This window comes from Sciurus carolinensis, chromosome 2, assembly GCF_902686445.1.
Source record: "Sciurus carolinensis chromosome 2, mSciCar1.2, whole genome shotgun sequence".
NCBI classification, from domain to species: Eukaryota; Metazoa; Chordata; class Mammalia; order Rodentia; family Sciuridae; genus Sciurus; species Sciurus carolinensis.
In genome coordinates, this window is record NC_062214.1 from 19,643,950 (window position 1) to 19,667,507 (window position 23,558).

Consider the following 23,558-nt stretch of genomic DNA (forward strand, 5'->3'; position numbering starts at 1 on the left):
ATCATGATAGCTGGATCATGGGATATATTATAGTAATATAATTAAATGAAATGTAACAAGTAGCCAGGTGCAATGTCACACACCTGTAATCCCAGCAACTTGGGAGGCTGAGGTAGGAGGATTGAAAGCTCAAGGCCAGACTCAGCAAATTAGTGGGATTCTGTCTCAAAATAAGAAAATTAAAAAGGGTTGGGGACATAGCTCAATGGTAGAGTACCCCTGGATTCAATCCCCAGTAATCCCCCAAATATATAAATAGATAGAAATAGATATAGATAGATATATAGATATAAAATATAGGAAAGTCATAAAATCTGGAAACAGATTATATGAGTGTTTATGTGTTTACATTTATTTATTCATTCACTTCATAAAGTGAAAAATGCCCTAGACAATATTGGGCATATGTGTCTGTTTCCAGGCCTTATGGACATCCTAGAATAATATAAATTATAAGTGTAATAAAACCAAGGATAGTAAGAATACAATAAAATAAAACAGTAACCATTGATTCAGCATGAGGGACCATTCCAAGAACATCACAGGTTTTACCTAATTTAATCTTCACAACAAGCCCTGAAGGTGAATTCTATTATTACGCTCATTTTACAGAGGTGGAAGCTAAGAACAGGGAGTGAAGTGATTGGTCACTGCCAAGGTCACGGAGGAGTCTAACTTTTAGGCTGGTCCAGGCTCTTAACCTCTTAACCATCCCCTGCACCAGTTAGGTCTAGGGAGGGCTAAGAAACCAGACCAGCAAGCAAAGGCAGGCGTGGTGTGGTACAGAGGAAGGGGCTTAAGAAACGCAAGATCTTACTAGTGCGGGTTCTTGGAAGGGAGAAACCAGGTCCTACTTAGTCATTACCTAGAGTGGTAATGTGCAGGACATAGGCTGTCAGTAAATATTTGTGGGAATTTAGGGAAATTATTATAGCATTCATGAGCCAAAGGCTGGAATCCCTGTTTCCAAAAACTAGCCTAAGGGCGGTGGCGCGCCTGTAGTTCCCGCACTTGGGAGGCTGAGGCTTGCTTGAGGCCAGGAGTTCAAGACCAACAGGGGCAACACCACCGGGAGCCCTGGGCTCAAAAGAGAAAGAAAGGTCAAAGGTTCCCCTGGAACCTCTTCTCCTTGGCCGGGTGGGGCGTCCTGACCTGGGGAGAGGTTCTGCAGAACCTGGCGCAACCTCTGCGGCGCAGACCGGCGCCCAGGGCCCCAGCCCCGCAGGCACGGAGCGGCCTACCTTCCTCGGCGTCGTTCCGCAGCGAGGCCTCCAGCAGCGCCACGCTGGCCTCGAACGACACCTTCTTGCGGCGGCCGCCCGCACTGCGCTTCCGCTCGTGCTTGCGCTTGCGGTGCTGCAGGTCCTGCTCGTACTGCGCCCACTTCTTCAGCTGCTGGGCCCGGCGCTTCTGGGCGGCGCGCAGCCGCTCCAGCGTGGGCACCTTCTCCAGCAGCTGCAGCTCGGTCAGCAGGTCCACGTGGCTGGCCATGGCCACCACGCCACCCAAGTGCCCTGCGGGCTAGCGCGGTGCGCCCAGGGCCGGCGGAGCACGGGGGCTCCGGAGGGGCTGGGGCCTCATGGTGGGACCTGTGGCAGGAAGAGAGTGACATGCTCGTCAGGCTCCAAAACTAAGATCTGATTATGTCACCCAGCCGCCCCACGTCCATACCCTTTTGAGGCGCTCTCTCCGTTGCGCCTAAGACAAAAGTGCAAATCCTGAGAGTAGAGGATTTGCACTCCAACGTGCAAGGTCCGACTGTACTGGGTAAAATGGCGGCTAGAGTCACATGTGGCTACTCAAGTTTAAATCAGTAAAAATAATTCAGTTCCTCAGTTGCAATAGTCACATTTCAAACGAGCAATAGCTACTTGCTTCTAGTGGATACCATGCTGGATAGCACAGAGAGCATTCTCCCATTATTATTCCAGAAGGTTCTACTGGATAGTGGTGGTTGTCCTCCTCTGCAGTCACAACCACCTAATAAGAACCATGTCTGTCCAGTTTTCTTATATAAACTCATTGTGTTTTTAAGGATTCAGGTATGCAGGTATTGGAAACAGAGGGGTACCCATGGACTCTGAACATGAGGGCTGCAGAACCCAGAAAATCTGGAGACTATGCAGGCACTCACATAGGAACCCAAGTCCTCAGAAATAGGAATATCTAATACTTCTGCACAAGGCTCTTTTGTTTTGCTCATTAGGGGATTCAAGTTGTTATGGAGATAGGACAGGCAGGACCAGAAGGAAACCAGAGGATATAACATATTACTGAAGTGGTCCTCAAAGTATGGCCTGGGAAAACTATGGGCAACCCCTGAGACCCCTTCAAACCATTCCGAAGGTCAAAACTATTTGAATAATTAGATTAAGCTGTTATTATTAATCTTCTTCACTTTCATTATCTCACAAACATACAGAGTTCCCCAAAGCCACGTGACAGATGACACTGCAGCAGATTAAATGTAGAAATAGGTAGGAGACGTTACTAGTGGAACTGCAAATTAGCACAACCACTCTGGAAAACAGTATGAAGATTTCTCAAAAAACTAGGAATGGAACCACCATATGACCCAGCTATCCCACTCCTTGGTATTTATCCAAAGGAACTCAAATCAGCATACTATAGCAACACAGCGCCATCAATGTTTATAGCAGCACAATTCACAATAGCCAAATTATGAAACCAGCCCAGATGTCCATCAACAGACGAGTGGATTAAGAAAGTGTGGCATGTGTGTGTGTGTGTATGTATAATGAAGTTTTACTCATGATATATATATATATATATATCTCACCCGCAGGTCCAGGTTGAAGCTGGACTCTGGTCATGAGCCTCCTGAGGAAGGAGATTTTATATATTCATTTTATATATAAAATGAAGTTTTACTCATCCAGTAAATGGATGGAACTAGGAAACATCTAGCTAAGTGAAATAAGCCAGACTCAGAAAATAAAGGGCAGAAAGTTTTCTCTAATAGGTGGAAACTACAGCAAAATAAGGGGAGAAAGAGGGGAGATAAGATATTGCAAAGATATAGTGAAATAGAAGGAGATTGAGAAGCGGGGAGGAGGGACAGGAAAGGGGAGGAAATGCAGAATGACTTTAACAAATGCATGTATAAATATACCACAATGAATTCCACTTTTATGTACATGTATAAAGCATCAATCAAAAACAAATAATGAGTGAAAGGAAGCTCAGTAGAGGAAGGAGAATAGGGGGTGGAAGGAGGGGAGAGGATGGGGAGGGTACCTGGGACTGAAATGAAGTGAAACAAATTCTATGCATGTATGATTTTGTCAGAATGAACCCTGCTATTATGCATAACTATAATGCTCTAATCAAAAATAGGTAGGAGAATCCAGCTATGAAGCCCAACATAAAGAGAACTGCAAAAGTTTTTAAACAATGTCATTTTCCTCAATAACTTTTTTGGTTTGGAAAATAGTTATTTTTTCATCAAAATGTTACATATTGTTATATTTTTGAAACAGTCTAATAAAATATGTTGTAGGTTGTTATATTGTTATAACACATGACAGGTTTATTATTTTAAAGGACTTAACACTATTTTTTAATCTCAGTATTCATTTATACTAAGATCAATATTGATGGATATAATTCACATAGACAAAAGTTCTTCAGGATCCTCAATTTAAGGGAATAAAGTGGCCCTAAGACCAAAAACGTTTGATAACGGGTGAACTATCGGGACCTAGGCAACCCTAGTTGAAGTTTCCCTTTTTAGATAGCGTTTAAAAGTTGGTGGGGGGGGACCAATGCATACGTTTTGCTCTCATGGGTTTCAAACAACATAAGGTCAGCAAAATCTCAGAGTCTGGATTCAACTGGTCTGCATGTCAGCACAGAAGTCGGGATTCTCAGACACAGAGAAAGGGGGTCTGGGGCTGGGGAGATAGCTCAGTTGATAGAGTGCTTGCCTTCCAAGCACAAGGCCCTGGGTTTGATTCCCCAGTACTGCCAAAAAAAAAAAAAAGAGAGAGAAAGGAGGTCTGAGGACAATCACCTGCACCTCGATAAGCCTGCTTTTCCACCTACCAAATGATCTATCACCTATCGGAACGTTCAAGAAATAAAAGAGCTGCCCAAAAGTCTTCTTCAGTTTTAGTTGTAGACGGACACAATACCTTTATCTTATTTGTTTTTATGTGGTGCTGAGGATCGAACCCAGTGCCTGCTACGTGAGAGGCAAGTGCTCCACCACTGAGCCCCAACCCCAGCCCCTGCCCCAAAGTCTTATGGACCTCGTAGCAAAGAGAAAAGAGCTTGCGGAGGAAGGGCAGGGAGACGTGAATGCAGCAGGCAACGCTGGCAAAGGGCTGTGGGGCCACAGGCAAAGATGGGCACAGGTCTCCATCCGTACAACGTGGAGCTGCCTCTATCTCAAAGAGGACAGGGACAGCCCAGGGTCCCGACGGCCCTTCCTCAAGAGGCTCATGACCAGAGTCCAGCTTCAACCGGGACCCGCAGGAACTGGCAGTGGGTGAGATGGTTCTTAGGTCTCTTCCAGTCCTGAGACTGCAGGGCGTACCAACAGATGGGGAAAGGGTCGCTTGGCAAGGCTCACAGGGCAAAGGTCCGAGGGGTCTGAGTGGATGTGACCGCAAGTATAAATAAGCCAAAGGCAAGCTCAGCAAGAAACAAACCAACTAGCTCTGGTTGCCTTTGGTTTGGTTTCCTTTTGATTTTTGTTTTGAATTTCTTGCAGTCCTCCTTCAATTAACTAAATAAACTTCTTATTTGAGATCATCATAGCTTCACATGAGTTGTAACAAATCATACAGAAAGATCGCAGTATGCTTGACTCGGTTTATTTCAAAAACTCCTGTGCGATGTCACAGTCAGGAACCGACATTGATCCAATCCACCAATCGCATTCAGATTTCCTGGCTTACCAGTACTCGTGTGCATAAGTGTGTTTCCGTGTACTCAATTTTACCAGTGGGTCCACCATCACCGTCAGGGTACAAGCAGCCCCACGGTTACAAGGATGCCTCATGTCAATCCCCCATCTCCTTTTCTAAGCTCCCCCAACCCACTCCTGTCCCTGTTCATGGCAATCACTAATCTGTTCCCCATCTCTAGAATTTTGTCATTTCAAAATGTATCATGTAAATAGAAATAGCAGGCAGGTAGCTTTTGGAGTCGGTTTTTTACACTCAGCATTACTCCTTTGGGATTCGTTCAAGTTGTCACGAGTATTCATAGTTCCTTTTATTTGGTTGCTGAGTTGTATTCCATTTTAGGGATGTACCCTAATTTGCTTAACCATTCACCCCTTGAAGAACATCTGGTTGTTTCCAGTTTGGGGCTGTTACATTCATGCACAGGGTTTTAAGTTGAACAAGTTTTCATTTCCCTGGAGTACAGCTGTTGGGTCATCTGGTAATTGCACACTGAATTTAAAAAGAAACCGCCAAACTCCTCTCCAGAGGGATTTGTTCCCTCCAGCAATGTATAAGTGATCTATTTTCACTGCCAGTGGGCAATGTGGTCACTGGCTTGTATTTCAGCCATTTAGATTAATATTTTGTCTACTCTTTTAGATGGAATTCGAGTGTTGAATTCACCACCACATGGTATTATTATAATGGTCAGACCCCACTAGAGCTGGGGACCACTGGCTTATTCTGCCCCACTTCCTCGAGTGGACAAACATTTCATGAACACTTGTTCCATGACTAGCCTGATTCAGAGGTGATCTGAAACACAAAGAGATTAATTTGCCCAACATCACACAGCTAGGAAATGGAAGAGCCAGCCTCCCTGCGGTTACCAGGTGAGGCTCTTCAGAGTAGAGGACAACTGATTTGAATCTCAAAAGGTGAACCCTCTGCCAGGTAAGAGGAGCAGAGGAGACGAGAGGGAGTCTGGTAGTGTCCAGAGAGGCCGGCCACAGGGAGGGAATTCTGGAAAACTCATATTAACGTGGCCTGAGAACTAACCCTGCCACGGCAAAGCAGGGTCTGATTTTCAAATGGAGTGTAATCGTCTTACAGAGGACAGGGCTGCCCAGACCAAAAGGATCAAGGAAGTTTTGGGGACAGTGAAGAACAATTTGTGGCTGTGGGTCAGACTTAACCAGAAACATCCCGTGGTCCACACTGCACCTGTTGATTGATTTGGTTTCAGTCCACATCATGTTTTGCAATATCTTAACTCATGGCTAACATTGAAAGCATAGAGATTTTATATCCAACAGTAGGGTTTCAGCTTTTTCTTGGAAACATTTCAATGTCTGGCCATGCAGGGCTCACCCGGCAACCCCCAATGGGTGCAGAGAGGACTGCTCTCTTTACAGCACACACCCTCTGGCTTACCACAGGCCCCATGCTCCCCAAAATCTCCCACCTGACCTCGCCTATTAACCGTCGTCACTTACTAGCTCCTACAGTCATTGGAGTTTGCAAATCCTGTCTTAGGCAGAATGACAGACACCAAATATCCAGAGCTGCCGTCTGCCTAAGAAGAAAGACAGCCTGTGAGTCTCCCCAGTGTAGAACAGGACCAGAAGACAGGGAAGGAGTTGTGAGCACCCCAAGAACAGACAACTGGACTCCAGAGCTGCCCAGCAAGCACTTCACACGGTGCTCATGGTCCAACACAGCAGCTGTCTCAGGAGATAGCAAGTTCTCCCTCACGCACCGCAGGGTTAATTTCCGCTGGCATCAGGCAGACCTAAGGAGTCTCTAAGATTTCTTTCAGCTGAAATTCTATACAGTTATTCATTTCTTCATTATTATCACTGATCACCTATGAGGTAGGAGGCCCCAAACACATGCCAAGCATAAAGAGAAGAGTAATCGTACCACTCATTTGCACTGTTAAAGCACTTTACCCCTTTCAAAGACCTACCCCAGTCATCATCTCAGCCAAGTGTTTCCCTAAGTGTGCAAAAAGAATCCACCCCAAGGGAATTATCAAAAGCATGGGAATGGGACTCAATATAACATGGACCTGCCCAGAAAGCTGTGATTATTTTGGTTTGTTTGTTTGGCTGGTTGGTTGGTTGGCTGGTTGGTTTTTGGGAGTTTCGTTGCTATTGTTTGTTTTTGGTTTGTTTGTTGTTTTTTGTTTTTGTTTTGTTTTTTTCAGTACTGGGGATTGAACCCAGGAGTGCTTTAACACTTAGCCACCTCTCCAGTCCTTTTAATTTTTTTTTTTTTTTTTTTTGAGACAGAGTCTTGCTAAATTCCCCAGGTTGGCCTCAAACCTGTGATCCTCCTGTCTCAGCCTCCCAAGTCAATGGGATGACATGCATGCACCACTTCTTTTATAATCTTCCAGATTTTCTTAAGAAGAAGGTGTCAATCTGGTGCTAATCAGACTTTCACATCTTTATGACCATGCCACTCTCCCTTGTCAACAAAGGAAAAGGTGGCCTCAGGCTCCTAGCCTCGGGCCAGCAAACAGCACGCAGGATAAAATGTAATAACATTGTTTTGTTTCTGTGGATTTGTCTGCACAGTCACTGTTTATTTATGGCAGTGATGTAAAATTTCTTTTTTAAATAAATCTATTTCAGTCTAAAACCAGCAAGTTAGTAGTAAAGAAAAATTAAATAATGATGGTATTTAGTGTTGGCAAAAAATATAAGTGACTGACATCTGGGAAACCCGCCTCGCCATGGAGTCTCATGACAACAATCTTACAAGAGAAGCAGTCACACAAGCTCAATAGTCATTTGACAAATATTTATCAGGCATCTGCCACGTGCCAAGAGTGCGCCAGGGCTGATACAGCAGGGTAAAAGACAGACACAGCCCCTGTCTAACTGATGAATGACAAAACGGGCACAAGGGAGCAGTGACATGCTCCAAGGATACAGAGAATGAGCAGCTACTCACCCTGGGGCCTGGTCCCAGCAGAGCGCTCCCTCCCGGGCCCCAGGCAGACAGGAGGCACCCGCTACAGCGCCCTGACTTTCTAGGCAAAGGAATTAAGGGCAGTCGCCCAGCTCCCTGGAGAAAGGTGAGGACAGTGTCTCCCAAGGGCCAGTAAAAGGGGCCAGGGCACATTTTCTCTAACTTTGCTCTCTCTGCCAGCCCCTCCCATCTTGCCCCTCTGGGTTCCCTGGAGCTGGGGCTCCAGGACAGGTCCCTCTTGACTGCTGGTTTTCAGGTGACCTAGTTTCCCCCAATAGACCCACACACCTCCTCCCGCCCCCGTCTGAGAAAACCCTGCCTGGTCTAATTAAAGAGTCGCCTGGTACTGCTAGCAGCAGCTGGGCAGCCCCCGAGACAGGGCACTGGCCCGGGTGCTGGGGCAGTGCACAGAATCTATGGCTCCAATGGGACGTAAGTGGCCTTCCGTGAAACCTGGGCTCACCAGTCCACACATCCACAGAAGGCCCCGAATGGCAGTGAAAACATAATAACCCAAGCTGCCCAGACCTGGGAGAATAAGTATAAATACTCAACAGGGATCCCCAAGGAAGGCCACATTGGGAGGAAAACCAGCTGCATGGAGCCATTTTAAGCCCAGTGTGTTGTGGGAATATCCAGACATCCTCATGCAGCAATGGGACATGTGGACCCATAAGTCAACAGTGGCTGGACTGGCAGGTGGGGAGGGGCCTGCAGAGGCCAGGTCGGGCCAGGTCATCCAGGAAGCGTGTGCGATGTGAGAAGAGAAATCAGAGGACAGGGGAAATTGGGTGCGGTACCTAATTTTTCCAGCATCTGGGCAATGAACCAATATAGCTTGACTGTGGCCAACAGGAAATGGAGGCCAAGGCACTTGACCCTTGGAGAAGTAGGAACAGGCTGTGGAGGTGTCCTCACCTCTTCCCTAGGGCCTTGATGTAGCCTGTTGTCTAACAAAGTCTGAACTTGATTCCTCTTCCTGCATAAACTGACCCTTGCTGTCCCCAGAGGGAGAAACAGTCAGTGTCCATCTAGAGAAGCAGAGGCTCAGCCCCAAAAGGCTGGCCCTTCCCCCATCTAGCCGGCACTGGGGACTGAGCCCAGGGAGTCTTCACCACGGAGCTACAACCCCAGTTCTTTTTATTTTTTATTTTGAGACAGAGTCTCTCTAAGTTGCTGAGGCCAACCTGGAACATACAATCCTCCTGCCTCAGCCTCCTAAGTATCTGGGGTTATAGGCATGTGCCACTGCACCCAGCTGGCCCTTGTTTGTGTACCAGGACTTAGTAGGGAGGTAGAACCAGGGAGCAGGCAGGATGCCCTAAAGAAACCCTTCATCATTACCCCAAAATAAAAAGCTATTACAGAGTGTGGTTTGGGGTCTGCACATCCCTGGGGAAACAACCAGGGCACAGGTTTGGGTGGGGATCTGTGAGTTCTTCCAATATCATTACATCCTGGACCCTGAGTGGTCAGAGCTTGCTACAGCCGGGGCCCAGCCATGGTGATTGGCTGAGGTGCAGGCACCCTTTTTGAGTTGCTCCCATCTGACACTCTCCCCTCCCCCTCTATGCGGCCTGGAAGCATGAAGCCCAGTTACTACTGGAAGTCAATCTTGGATGCCACCAACACTTGGGAGTGACAGTAGAGAAACAGGGTCCTTTAGAGAGCCTCTACGCTTCAGCTGTCCAAACCAACAAAATCTCCTATATTATTTAAGCCAGTGAATTGGAATTTTTTTTTAACTTACGCCCCCAAGTCACTCTAAAAGAGCAATGACACTTTCAGGGTAGCAGGCAGAGAGACCCCAGGAGGAACTGTGGCCTGTAGCAAGACATGCTGGGGCACATGACCAGATACCTCCACTGCCCTGGACAATGACCATTGCTGGCCCTCCGGGCCCCAGTAGAGGGCTAGCCTTGAGGGAGGATGGAAAGATCAAAGCCAGGTTCCCATGGCATTCCTGCCCACGGAGATGGGAGAAGGGACCTCTGTGGGCCTTCTTTTCTTTCTTTCTTTCGTTTGTTTTTTTTTCCTTACACACTGGGGATTGAACCCAGGGCCTTGCGCATGCTGAGCAAGTGCCGTGCCACTGAACCACATGGCCAGCCCCCTGCGCCTCCGTAATTCCAGGGGAGTAGCTGGCTGACACATCTCTGGACACGAGCCAACTGCTCTTGAGAAAAACAATATGAAGGAAGGTGAATTCGAATTGAAGAGACTTTAAAACATGAGTCAGAAAGCATTCCAAAGTTCACACCGTTAAAAGAAAATGCTAAGATTCCGTTCCCCGTCCTTCAGCTATTCTTCCCCGCACAATCTTGGCAGCTGTCTGGGGAAGGCCATGAGTGCTCTTCTCCTCGTGTTTCCTGCACTGTTGAGCACGAGGGGAAAAGGAAAAGAAAACAAACAGTCCAGCTCTCTCCTCCTCTGAGCTCACTTGGGACCCACTTTCTCTCCTAAAGGACACACTCGCCCGCCCTCCCACAGCACATGTCTTTGAATAATAGCATCATTTTTTTTTTCAGCATAATGATGCTTCACTCATGAGCAAAGAGACTTCTGGGGCCCTGGGTGCTCCAAATATCTGAATTAGAAATTATCCTTGTCCCCCCACCCGCCTCTCACTGCCTGTGCTCTTCCTGCCGGGAGGAACCTTCTATCACACAGACGGGACTCCTATGTGGGGTCTGCGGTGGGACTCGGGTCTCCACGCAGCTCCTTAACTCTGCTTCTTCCAGCTATGCTTCATTTGTTCACATCTCGAATGGCAGCCCTGGGCTCGGCCCTGACTTGTCACTGGACCCTGAAACTCATTTAGAGGACTTTGTGTTTTGGGGCAGGAGAGGGGAAGCAGGATTCAGAAGTCAGGAGTCCAAAGGGAACAAAGAGTGATCAAGCAACGCATACACCTTGAGCTCTCCCAGGAAAAGAGCCAAGTCCAGCCCTGGGAAAATAAGGCCTTCTGTCTGAACTGCTGCTTGGGTCACACTGGGAGCCAAGGAAGTGTTTGGGTCACGCACAGGCAGTATGAAGAAGCAGGAGCGCTGGGCGTGAGGAGAAACCATCTAACAGAGCCGACAGTTCAACAGAGCCTGGCATGGCTACTGAGTCTGCTGAGAGAGAAGATCCAGGTCAGGGTGTAGATGGGACTGGGCCAGCGAGCCCCAATTGTGGCCTGGAGACAGGTGATCATATCAGAAGTGAGCATCTATCATGCAAGTTGGCATGCAAGGTTGACAGGCAAGACAACCTGGGGGACCCAGGTAGATGTTGATTGACATTTTGGATTGGTTCTGCCCGAGAAGGTGAAGCAGCCTTTTCAGGCTCAATTCCAGGAAATCTTCAAAGAAGCCACAGCCCACACAGGCAAAGGAAACCCCATGACCACACCAGTCCTCCATGTTCGACATCCCCCCACAAACCTGAACCCAGAGAAGTGGGCTAAGAATACCAGTGCGGAGAAGGTGCTAAGGACTAAGGGGCACACATAAGGACAAGGATGCCTGCAAACATCCCATGTGACTGTGTCAGTCACAGTCAGGGTGCTAAACCAAACCAAAGAAGCTTATGTAAGAGCTAAGCACAGGGAAATGGGAGTCAAGTTGCAAGGGCGGTTTCTCCAGACCCCTGGGAGTGTTGTCCACTCCTCTGCCGGAAGATGAAAAAAATCCGCTTTGCAACTGAAGGGATCATTTTCCAAAGGAGGCCACCTGTGACCACAGAACATCCTCCTGGGTTACAGGGTGAGTAAACAGGGGTGGCTACTCGCATTGGCCAGGCCTGGAGTGACCTGCATCTCCTCTGCCGCTCTCCCTCAGTCGACGTCCTCCACCAAGCTTTCTTCTCTTGTGTCAGCTCCGAGGTTGGTGGTGGCTGCCCCAGCACTGGGAGGCCAGGGATTATGAAGCCGGTGTGATAACAGGGGTGAGTGCGTGAGGGATAAAGACGTGGGAAGCAGAGGCGCGCACACCCCCACCGAGTGCGCCATCTTGCCACCTCGTGCTTACCTACACCTGGATTTCAGCGTTGCCTTTACCCCACGGGTTGAAACACACTGGTCTTAAACATAAGCATCTAGGATGTTTGAGTGGCGAGGCCCCTCAAATCCCAGGAAAATCACTGTGGCCTCGATCAAGAACACCTGAGGCTAACCTGCCTTGTGGGGTGAATGAACAAGTGGCACTCCATCCTGCAAAGGGGACTGCACCCAATTCCTAGGAAGCCCTGTGCTGAGCCACCTCAAAATAAGGACGGCAGCCCTGGAGCGGAGGGAGAGGCCATGTCGGTGGAACTGGATCAAGTCCACTTTTTTTTAAAGTGTAGATGAACCCGATACCTTTGTTTACTGATTGTTTTATGTGGTGCTGAGGATCGAGCCCAGTGCCTCACACATGCTAGCTAGGCAAGCGCTCTACGTCTGAGCTACAGCCCCAGCCCCTGAAGACCACTGTTGAAGGGGGAAGGGAAAGGGCACTGCCACCAGCTTGCCCATCCTCTGCACCTAGATCCGGAGGTCACTGTCTTGTCCATTCCAAGCATCTTGGGCTGCACCTCAAGAACAACATAAAAGAGAAGGGGACTCTGGTCTGATCACTGATCAGACCTCTCTCTCCAGGAACCTCACAAAGATCCCTAGCAAGCCATCTCCTCACCCCACCTCCTTTTTATTTATTTATTTTGGGGGAGAGGGGACCAGGGACTGAACCCAGGGACGCTAACCATTGAACCACATCCCCAGCCCTTTTTACTTTTTATTTTGGGACAGGGTCTCACCAAGTTGCTGAGGCTGGTTTTGAACTTGCCTCAGCCTCCCAAGTCACTTACAGGCGTACGCCACTGTACCCGGCTCCTCCCCATGAGCCAGTGGCATTCTTAGCCAGTTAGGAAGTAGCCGAGGTGGGAATTTTTCAACTTTTCATATAGACTATTCACTGAGGTTTAGAGAATAATTCCAAAGGAGCAAGGACAATAGCAAGCAGTGAGTTAAACTTGAAGGAGAAAGTCCTACGTGGAGGAAGAAAGGATGAGAGGGGGAAGGAGACAGCAAAGCAAAAATTTGATCCCAATTAATTACACAGCCAGTGAGTGGCAGATGTGCGATTCAAACCCAGGTTTAACTCCAAAACCTATGTATATTACAGCAGAAGCAGAGGAAATAACTAGGAAAAACTCTAAAGAACCATAACAGTTTTTTTAAAAAGACCTTTCATGAGAAATGCAAGATTTTAGAAAACCCACGGTACTAGCGATCAGAAAGATAAGAGGACATTTTGGCTAAGAAACTGGACAGACCAATTAATAATAGAAAAAATACTTGCTGAAATCAGTGTACGACAAAAGGTATGCTAATAAAACTAAAGGCAAGCATTTTAGACCTGGTAAAACTAGTTAAACTATGTGCATGAAATGAACCCAGAGATAAGGGATGTTGGGTAAGAGTGAAAGCTTTATGCACAGCGTCCCTTCTACCTGTCTAGCACTGTGCATATAACACTCCCTGGAATCTTTCACCAACTCTGAAAATGTAGGTATTATCCCCATTTCAAAGAGGAGAAGACTGAGCCTCAGAGAGGACAAGGCACTAGTAAGTAGGGGCTGGTGTTCCAGCTGTTGGCAGTTGGATCAACCCAGGATCTGTCTGATGGCTCAGTGCCTAGGCCATTCTCTAAGTAGGTAATACCTTCCCTGCTTGAAAACACAATTTTTAAAAAGTCAGACAGGGAAAATGGGCCACAGAAGCCTGACTGGTAGCAAGAGAGAGTCCTTGAAGGAAAATAAATAAAATCTATGCAGAGTAAGAAAAACTGATTAAAATCATAACTTCCCTTACTGTTGCAGCTGTCCTCGCTTTTGGAGGCTTGGGCAGGAGATATATGTATCTCATTCTAAATTCCATTAAATGCGCCTTCCAAATCCCCGTGGGCCCAGCCCCCACGGCCAGCCTCTCCTTTCTGATGAGCACTTCTGAGCTTCACCCTCCAGCTCCCGAGTCAGATTCATGACTGTTACTGCCCTCTCTCTTCTCCTCTCTGGAAGATGAAACTATTAATGGACTAGATCCGGAAGTTTCCAGATGCTATACAGTTTAGTCAATGAAGCTTTCATCCAACACGCAGGTTTTGAAGTCTCCCCATACTGGATCTGTGACCTTGCAGGTCACCATGCGGAGACCTCTCTGTAGGAGACTGCCTGTACAGTACTTCTGTCCCTCCCCTTTGATCTCCAGCCAAAGTTCCTTCACTTTGATTCCCTCCTCTTGGGTGTACAGAATGCCAAGCATACCTCTGCTTCCCTTCGGACCAGCTTTCTTTCCTTCAAACGTGATAAAGTCTCCAGGAGCCAGAAGTCCCATCCCACAAAAGTGGTGTTACTATCAGGACTGAATTTATCTCCCCGTGTTACAATCTCAGGTTCACTTGTTAAACACTCTGGTCGACACTCAGCTGTCTGGGACTCTGACTTCTCCCAGTCCTCAGATCACCAGCCAATTACTGAACACACTCTCTATTTCAATCTTAAGGCCACCAATGAATAATTAGTTTGGGGGTTTTCTTCTGGCAATTTTCTCTGCTAATTCACTTCCATTTTAAATTTAAAGTCTCATTTATTTAGTCAAGAGGTAAGTATTTATCACCACCTACCATATGCTAGGCCGTAAAGGAAAGTGGCTCCCAGGACCCCTAAGTGAACAAACTTCTGATCAGAAAGGTTCTCCTTCTAGTAATGGTAGAGCAGCTCTTATTGGACCAACCTTCCTACAAACAGTTATTATGAACTCTAGATATGCTCCCCCCCGACACACCCAAAAAAAAAAAAAAAAAAAAAAAAAAAAACTTATTGGAAGTCACTAGATTTGTTCAACACAAGGGGCAGAAACTGGAGGGAAGTCAACATTTAAAACAAAGAAATGGCACCAAGTGACATTTGTGGGTTTGTAGCCTTTTACCTGAGGGAAAGCCCCAGCAAATGTTATACATAGTGGCTAAAGCTTAGGCAGAATACTCCTCTTTTACCATTTGAGCAATTGAAGGATAGAATTCAAGTAACCACAAGTTGGAAAGTGAAGAGATACATTCCAGAAGAGACAGAGATGCAGAACAGTAGCCTCCAATGTTGAGTATAAACTGTGCCCAAATCTACCTCAATAGTAAATGTGCCAGGCAGATTCCAAGCAGTTCAACTAAGGTCAAATGACCTGGACAAAGATTTCAGATGTTACCCGACCCAAAGGAGACTGAATTTGGAGTTTGACTTTGGTCAAGTTAACAGCTAGATTTTTTTTTTTTTTTTAATCACTGTTCTGAGAACTCAGAATCTCTTCATGTCTAACTCATTCTTAATTTTCAGGACATAATCTAAAATTACTAGACAAATTTTTAAAAATAGGAAATATGACCCAAACTCAAGAGAAAAGGCAATCAATGAAGACTGATCTCAAGATGAACCAGATGTTAGAATTAACAGGTAAGGATTTCAAAGCAGCTATCATAGTTTCACTCAAAGCTATAAAAGAAATTATGTTTGTAATAAGTGAACAGATAGGAAATCTCAGTCACAACAGAGAAACTACAAACAAAAGAACCAAAATAATTCAGCTAAATCCTCTCTGTCACCTTCCTTTGCATCCATGTGAATTGTGCTTCTCACTCAGGACAGTTACACAATCCTAATATTTATTTCAGTGATCATTTTGTTAGCATCTTTCAAGTGCCAGGTTCTTGGCAAGCTTCAAGGAACAAAAAAATATGACATAAAGTCCTAAACTCTGGTCCCAAAGACCAGATCTTCTCTGACAACATCTGTATGGTCATTTCTCATGTCTTCCTGTCTCTTTCAGGTTTTTAATCTCTCTCTCTCTCTCTCTCTCTCTCTCTCTCTCACACACACACACACACACACACACACACACACACACACACAATTGAAGTCCCACATGGCCTCTTTCCAGAGCTTCATGGTGCCTCAAGTTCCATCACTCTTGATGGAGTTATTTGCCCCATGTAAAGCTTACCGGAATGAGGGGCAACCTGTCAGGTTTGATACACCTGAACATCCTCCCTTCACAGCAAAACATCTTCCACTGACTGATCAGCTGGGTCATCAACAACTCTGGCTACAGGCACTGTAACATCCCATTCTCCATTTACACTAACACTTTCAAAAACATGTCAGGTAGAAGGTTCACAAACATGACCATACATAGAATCAACTGGAAATTCCGGGCATATACATGAAGACCAGAACGCAAAACTACTACATAGCTACCAAATATTTTTGAAGAATCACCAATTATTTTCTGAAGGACAGAAAACACCAAATCCTTGGCAAGAATTCTTATACTCTGAATGGGACTATAAATTGATATAACCACTTTTTTAAAAACTGCTCAGCATTGTCTTGTAAACCTGAACATATGAGTACCCTCTAATCCAGCAGTTTCATCCCTAGGAATATACCCAACAGAAATTTCTAGACATTCACTAAAAAGGCATTTCCCAGAAAGTTAACAGCACTATTGGTAATAGACCCAAAGTATAAAGAATCCAAAATGCCTAACAGCAAGCAGCTCGGGGGGAGGGAATGCCATATTCTCACAATGGAACACTGTACCACAGTGAGAATGAACAATATACAATTTATTCAACAATGTGGATGACAGTTACAAACACTGTTGGCCAAAATGTTTCAAATGCACAAAAAAATTCATACTATATGACACTACTTGTGTAAAGTTTAACAATAGGTGATAACTAATTTATGCTGTTATCAATCAGGATGGTAGATGGAGGGTGACTGAGAAGGGTCAGTGGGGGCAGTGCTGCTGAATTGCTGGAATATTCTGTCTCTTGAACACGCTTGGTTTGTGAAAGATTCATTCACTTGGGATTTGTATGCTTTCACGTACGTTCTTCCATAGTAAGTCATTGCAATTTTTAAAAAGTATGCTGATGTCTGAGGGTCCCAGCTGGACAGATTCTGCTTTAATGGATCTGGGGTGCAGCCAGGAATTGACATTTCTAACAGCTCCCCAGGTGGGTCTCGTGTGCATCCAAGAACCACTGTGTCAGAACTTGGCAACCCTCCTCGCTATTTCTTGGAGCAGAAAATCCTGCTGCTTCTCCAGAAAACCTAAAGCAGGATGTTTTCTGGAAAACACGAGTAGACGATGTTACTAGACCTTCAATGGAAAAAGTGTTCTGTGGTCAAATAGGTAATATATTTCACCATTATAATTATTAACTTTTATTGAACATTGACCGCATTCTTAGAGCTGAGCAAAGTGCTTTATCTACATGAACACATTTAACTTTCACAGCAAGCGTACGAGAAGGGTACTACTGACTCCCATTTTACAGAAGGGTAAACTGAAGCTCAGTGGGATTAAGTAATTTCCCAAGGCCGACAGTTAGTGAGCAATGGGGTGGGACGCTCGGACAGGGTTAGGGTTCAAGTCTAGATTGGCTCTGACACTGAAGCCCCTGCTCCTTAGCCACTGCCCAAACTGCTGCTCCAGGCAGTACTTGGCTGCAGGACTTCACAGAGACCTTACTTGCTCATGTGAACTGTAAGTTGCCCAGACAAGAATGAGGAGGCCACGGTTTCCAAAGCTGTGTCCTGGCCTCCATCTCGACCCATCATCCACACCGCTGGCCAAGTCCGATCCTGTATTTCCCAGCAGGGAAGATGCGATGGCTCCCACTGCCCCTAAGAGTCAAGCTCGAGCCCTCAGCTCAAGTCCAGACCGTCCTGCCTCTGGCCTTCCCGTTTCTTCTTTCTGCCTGGCCATCCGAGGCCCCTCCCCCATGTCCAACCCATAAGTACCCGATGGGTCAGCAGCGCTGCACAGGCCGGATGGCTCACACCTGCACGATGACACCGGCATCTGCTGAGACTCTGCAATGGACCAGGACCCCTCCTGTCATCCCCGCAAAGGGTCTTAGAAAGAGACACCCTCATCCCCGCGGGGCAGAGTAGGAAAGGAAGGCTCCACCTAACACACCCAAAGTCACAGCCAGGAGGCCGCAGGTCTGGGACCCAGATCCACGTGCACAGAGTCACGCGGTTTCCTACCCCACACTCACCTCCTCACCTCCACACCTGCTTCCTCCCCACCTGGAAAAGGCCTCCATGCTGTCAGAGCTGACTGCGTGCTGTCATGACAATACCCACCTTGAGTGCTTTCCAGGCACAGGACTTGCCCCGTCTCCTTCATACAATGTTGTCTCACTGCTCTTTATTTTATTTATTTTATTATATTTATTTTTGTGATGCTGGGAATTGAACTCAGGGACACTCTACCACTGAGCTACACTCCCAGTTCTTTTTATTTTATTTTGAGACAGGGCCTTGCTAAGTTGCCCAGGCTGGCTTTGAACTTGAGATCCTCTGGCCTCAGCCTCCTGAGTCCCGGGGACTACAGGCCTGCACCATCACACCCAGTTTTCACTACTCTTATTTTCTTAATATTTTAAAATGTTGATGGACCTTTATTTTATTATTTTTAATGTGGTGCTGAGTATCAAACCCAGTGCCTCACATGTGCCAGGCGAGCACTCTACCACTGAGCCGCAACTCCAGCTCTCACTACTCTTTAAACTTCCTCTGTAGTATTCTTTATTTGCCCTGTGCCAGATGAGTATCTCTCCCTGCTCTCTAGTTCCAAGGCACTTGGCCACATCTCTATAGTGACACTTAAGACTGTTGAGTAATTGCTGGTTTTAGATCTACCTGCTCTGTTTGCCCGGATGCTCCTGGGAGGCGGGGATACTTGTTATTGACACTTGCATTCCATGGCAGAGCCACCCAGCACATGGGGTGTTCAATACATGGGAGGATGGAAGAACAAGGGACTGAAAATCCACTAAGATCATCCCATGGTTCCAAGGTCAGGAAGTGGCCCTTTGGCTTGGAACAAGAGCGGTAGCATCAAAGCAGACAAAAAGATCTGGGCGATGGGAGAAAGAAGGGAGACCGCTAACCTCCCTTCCGCAGGCAGATGGAGTAGGGTTGCTCCAGCTGGGCTGTCTCTTCACTCCGCTTGCTCCACACTGGCTCTGCGTTCACTGCCTCTGGGATTTGTTATGAAAGTAGTGGTTGGGTTCATTCCATAGCCCTGTTTCAGTTGATATTCTCAACTGCTCCTTGCCTTATGTTGCTCTTAAGATGTCCCAAATGAATGAAGAGAGGTCTGGACAGGTAGGTCCCAACTAAGTGGTTAGATCAGATATCAGATCCCTTTCTAAATGAACCTATTCCTTACAAGGCGCAGAAGATCTCTGAGGCTTGCTCATTCATAGACACCCATCCTGTGCATCCGCTCTACAACAGGCACCTCTCCTTATAACCCTAGGGTAAACAGCTGGTTTACGCCACCCAGGTGCAACCTCTGTGGACCCGAAGGCTGTGGATTTTTAAAGCCAGCCCCTGCTCCCTTGCTCCCCATCCTAGTCTAGCTCTGCCCAGACACGAGTTATCCGTAACCATACCCACTGCAAACTGGGCTGGGTTTCTGCACAGGCTCTCTCCAACAAACCACCTTAGTAAACATGAAAACCACCAGAGACTACTTTAAGATCACTCACACTCCCTAACTTCTCACCTCTTTCTCTTCCCCAGCCAGGGAGGGGCGCTACTTTTCTGCCTCTAATCAAGTTGCTTTCTTCTGAGAATTTTAAGTGCCCCCCCACTGCAACCCAGGACACCGTGCGTGCTGGATCTTATGAAGTCACTGCAGTGTGCACTAGAAGAGGGCTCGTCAGACAAACGCTGGCGTATGCATTCCTCCCGCTCGATGCCAGCCACACTGCTTTGCTCTGGTTTTATTCGTCCACGTTTCTGCCAACTCCAGGAGATGGGATCAACCTAAGGGCCAAGACTGGCTTAATTTAATTTTATACCTCCAGTACAAAGCACAAGACCAGATAAAATGTAGATCTTGAATATTTAACAATCTTTATATAGGCACAGTTCAAAACATTATAAAATCTGAATTACTGCAGAATCTGACTCAGAAATGTTCTCTATTATGTACAGTTTGAGCATCCCTAGTCCAAATATTTAAAATTCAAAATACTCCAACATCTGAAACTTTTTGAACACCAACCGACACCATAAGTAGAAAATTCTATATGACCTCAAGTGACAGGTCGCAGCTAATAGGCAGGCACAGTAAAGACTGCCAAAGAACCTTCAGGCTATGCGCACAAGATATATGTGAAACATAAATGAATTTTGTGTTTGGATTTGGGTCCCATCCCCCAAGATATTTCATTAAGAACACATATAAAAATATTTCAAAAATCAGAAAAAAAAAAAAACTGCTTCTGGTCCCAAGCACTTCAGATAAAGGATACTCAACCTGTACCTACCAGACTGGCAAAAATTAAGCTTCCTTAATACTCAGTGTTGGAGCCAGGCACGGTGGTGCACACCTGTAATTCCAGTAACTCAGGAGGCTGAGGCAGGAGGATCTCAAGTTCCAGGCCAGCCCAGGCAACTTGGCAAGACCCTGTCTCAAAATAAAAAATAAAAGGGCTGGAGATGTAGGTCAATCTCAATAGTAATGTGCCCTGAGTCCCATCCCCGGTACCACCAAAAAAAAAAAAAAAAATTCTCAGTGTCAGAGAAGGGCAAGGAACTAAGGAAAAAGAAATTGGTTTGGCCTCTTGGGAGGACAATTTGGCAATATCTGACCCAGTTTAAGCTGCAAGGAATTTTCCTTATGGATAAAATCATATCAATGTACGAAGAGATACACTATACAAACAAGAATGTTATAGCCTTACACATTTGCATGAGGTAATAAGTAGAAATAATTTTAACCTTAGCAAGGGACAAGAAAGTAAATGATGTTTTTTAGTTTGTTATTTTTGTAGTCACTGGAATACCATCCAGCCCTAAAGATCCAGGTCTGCAGGGAGCAGTGGTCATTCCAGCAACTCAGGAAGCTGAGGCAGGAGGATCTCAGAGGCCAAGCCAGTCAGGGCAACTTAGCAAGACTCTATCTCAAAAGGAAAAGTGAAAAGGGCTCAGTGGTGGTGTGCCCCCGAGTTCAATCCCCAGCACCAAAAAAGAAAAAGAAAAAGGAAGGCATGGGTTTCTGCATAGGTGTGGACAGGTGCTCAGACACATTCGTTGAAAAAAGAAGCCTCAGAAGAGTGTGGCACAGATGCATTATAGAGAAAAAGGGACAAACGTGAATGGATATGAGTTTATGTATGCATCTGAAATTTAAGATACAAAAACACTGAGGGATTTTGTCTGGGAAAGGGGATGCGTGGCTGGGGAGGACAGGACATCCTACTCTCCATTTTCCACTTTTCTGTACTGTGTGAATTTTTTATGACATGCTTGGATTCTTTTTATAATTAAAAAGCATAAAACGCAGCAATAAGAAAACAAAAGCTTGATTTTATATGTCAAAGGAAACAAACAAATGACATTTTGGGGAAAGCCTTTCATATTTCCTTGTAAGGCTATGGGTAATGTTGGGACGCAACAACGTTTCCTCTCTCTCCTGTCAACAGGAGAGCTGGGGAGAGCAATAGTTCTAACAGGACCCTGGAGACACCAACAGTCACCGAGGGCCAAGAACCCTAAAGAGAGTGTCAGAATGTGTTCCTTTATTTGCAAGTGGATGACAGCAAGTAAAACCAGTTCTGATGAAGACACTGAACCAAGACATTCTGAGAACTCCCCAGCCTGGCACGGGTGCCGGGGCTTTGACCAGTGCCAAGAAGCAAGGGCTGGGGATGCCCGGGTAAGTGATGGCTGTAAGTAACCTGGTGAGCAGCACAGCTGACCCGGCCCCTGACACAGGGCTCTGCTCACTTGCCACCTCTGCTCTGCAGTCATCTCCCAGGAGCTGACTTTAAAGATAATAATGCAGTAGTAACAGTCGATACATAGCAAGTACATCTTACAGGACAAGCAAAGATAACCTGCTTCCTTGTACCCACAGCATTGTACTATCCATCCTGTTTTAGACCTGGGGACACCGAAGTTCAGCTATTGAAGTTAAGCAAGTGACTTTCTCAAGATTGCACTCAGTGGTGGAGACAGCAATTAAACCCAAGTCTGACTCCAAAGCCAGGCGAGGTCACTTCTAGCCTCCCCCTCTCCCATCTGAAGGAAGGATGACAAAAAGCACTCCCAGCCAGGTGTGGTGGTGCACATTTGTAATCCCAGTGGCTCAGGAGGCTGAGGCAGGAAGATGGCAAGTTCAAGGCCAGCCTCAGCAATTTAACAAGGCCCTGAGCAATTTAGTGAGACCCTGTCTCAAAATAAGAAATAAAAACAGGCTGCTGATGTGACTTAACAGAGGGACAACCACACAGAGAAAAGGCAGCATTTCTGTGCAAAGAAAAGCCAGAAAGTGAAATAATTAAGGGCAGGGACCTTGAAGCCAGAGGTGCTCTATTCAAATCCTGACCGCTATTTACTCAATGTATGACCTTGGGAATGTCCTTGAACCTCTCTCTGCCTCACTTTCCTGAGCAATAGTAATTAGGGTAGTAATAACGCCACCTCCAGGGCTGCCAGGAGAATTAAAAGAGTTAAATAGACAGTGCTCATAATACACACCAAATGTTAATGATTATTACTAATATTAAGAAAAGGTCGCCCTTCCCTCCAGGCAGAGGCAAGCCTGCAGGGGGCGGAGCTTGGCCAGTGGAGCACAGGCTGGGTTTTAGCCCCTCCCTTAGCCCGGTACCCTTGGGCAGGACCAGCTCTTCACCCCTACCGCAGTCATGCTGAGCAATTAACCTGCTCAGGGTGCCAGTTCTTCCTCCACCTTCCCCTCCACCACGTGAATCAGAATCACCTGGCACACTTTTGAAACATACAGATTCCCCACCTTGGCTGATTCTGACGCAGGTAGGCTGGGCTAGGGCCCAGGGATCCGTATTTTTAACAAAAGCCCCAGGTGACCAGTTGGCCTAGGAACAGTGTGTTCCTGGACACATGTTTTTGGAAGCACTAGAGCCCATCACACAAGAGCTGGCTGTTTGAGTTGCTCCCTGAGACCAAGCATCCCGTCTGGTCCTAGGCCTGGGCACACAGCAAAGGAGTGCAGTAAACATCTGTGACTCTTCGAGCCAGCCAACAGAGCAGATGGCTGTGCAAACAGGCACACAGGCTGAATTTGCTTTTGTGCTTGAGTGGGTCACACCAGGGACTCTCACCTGTAGGCTTAGAGTTCCCCAGACGCTTGCTACTCAAAGTGCAGTTCACAGACCAGAGGGATGGCACCCTGGGAGCCTATTAGAAACACAGAAGTTCTGGCCCCAGGCCCCCGAGACACACTCTGCATTCTAAGAGGAACCTCAGGCATACACCCTCACCCCTTCCCCTGATCTGCATAGATTCTAACCGATGTGCGTATCTAATGGGGGCCAATCTTGTCCTTCAAACTCCTAGAGACCTGGAAAAACAGTGTACTCCTCTCAATAGCCAGATTCATGCTCAGCAGCCAGCCTGAGGCTCAGAGGCTCATTGCTTTAACAAGTTATTTATTTCCAAGTTCATATTAAAATAAGTCTTCCCAATAAATTTTTTAGAAAAAGAGAGAGAGAACTCTGGCCCCTATGATTCTGGGCATAAAATGCTCCCTTCTTTTGAACACAGTCTCGACCCCTGCTTCCCTGCCCAAAGCCATCCGAA

The 23,558-nt window shown here is 46.5% G+C and overlaps 1 protein-coding gene across 4 annotated transcripts in view; it reads right to left on the reverse strand.

Annotated features, from left to right (window-relative positions):
• Ppp1r16b (protein phosphatase 1 regulatory subunit 16B) overlaps positions 1–23,558 on the reverse strand; it is a 101,283-nt gene that overhangs the window by 71,265 nt on the left and 6,460 nt on the right. For 2 of the 4 annotated variants that reach the window (XM_047540735.1, XM_047540734.1), the window contains exons 2-3: positions 20,264–20,403; positions 1,242–1,589 (exon numbers count right to left, since the gene is read on the reverse strand). In XM_047540735.1, coding sequence (XP_047396691.1) covers positions 1,242–1,491 — 250 coding nt within the window. In that variant the 5' untranslated portion in view covers positions 1,492–1,589; positions 20,264–20,403. The remainder of the gene's footprint in view (positions 1–1,241; positions 1,590–20,263; positions 20,404–23,558) is intronic. The other 2 variants (XM_047540737.1, XM_047540736.1) reach the window with 1 other exon arrangement.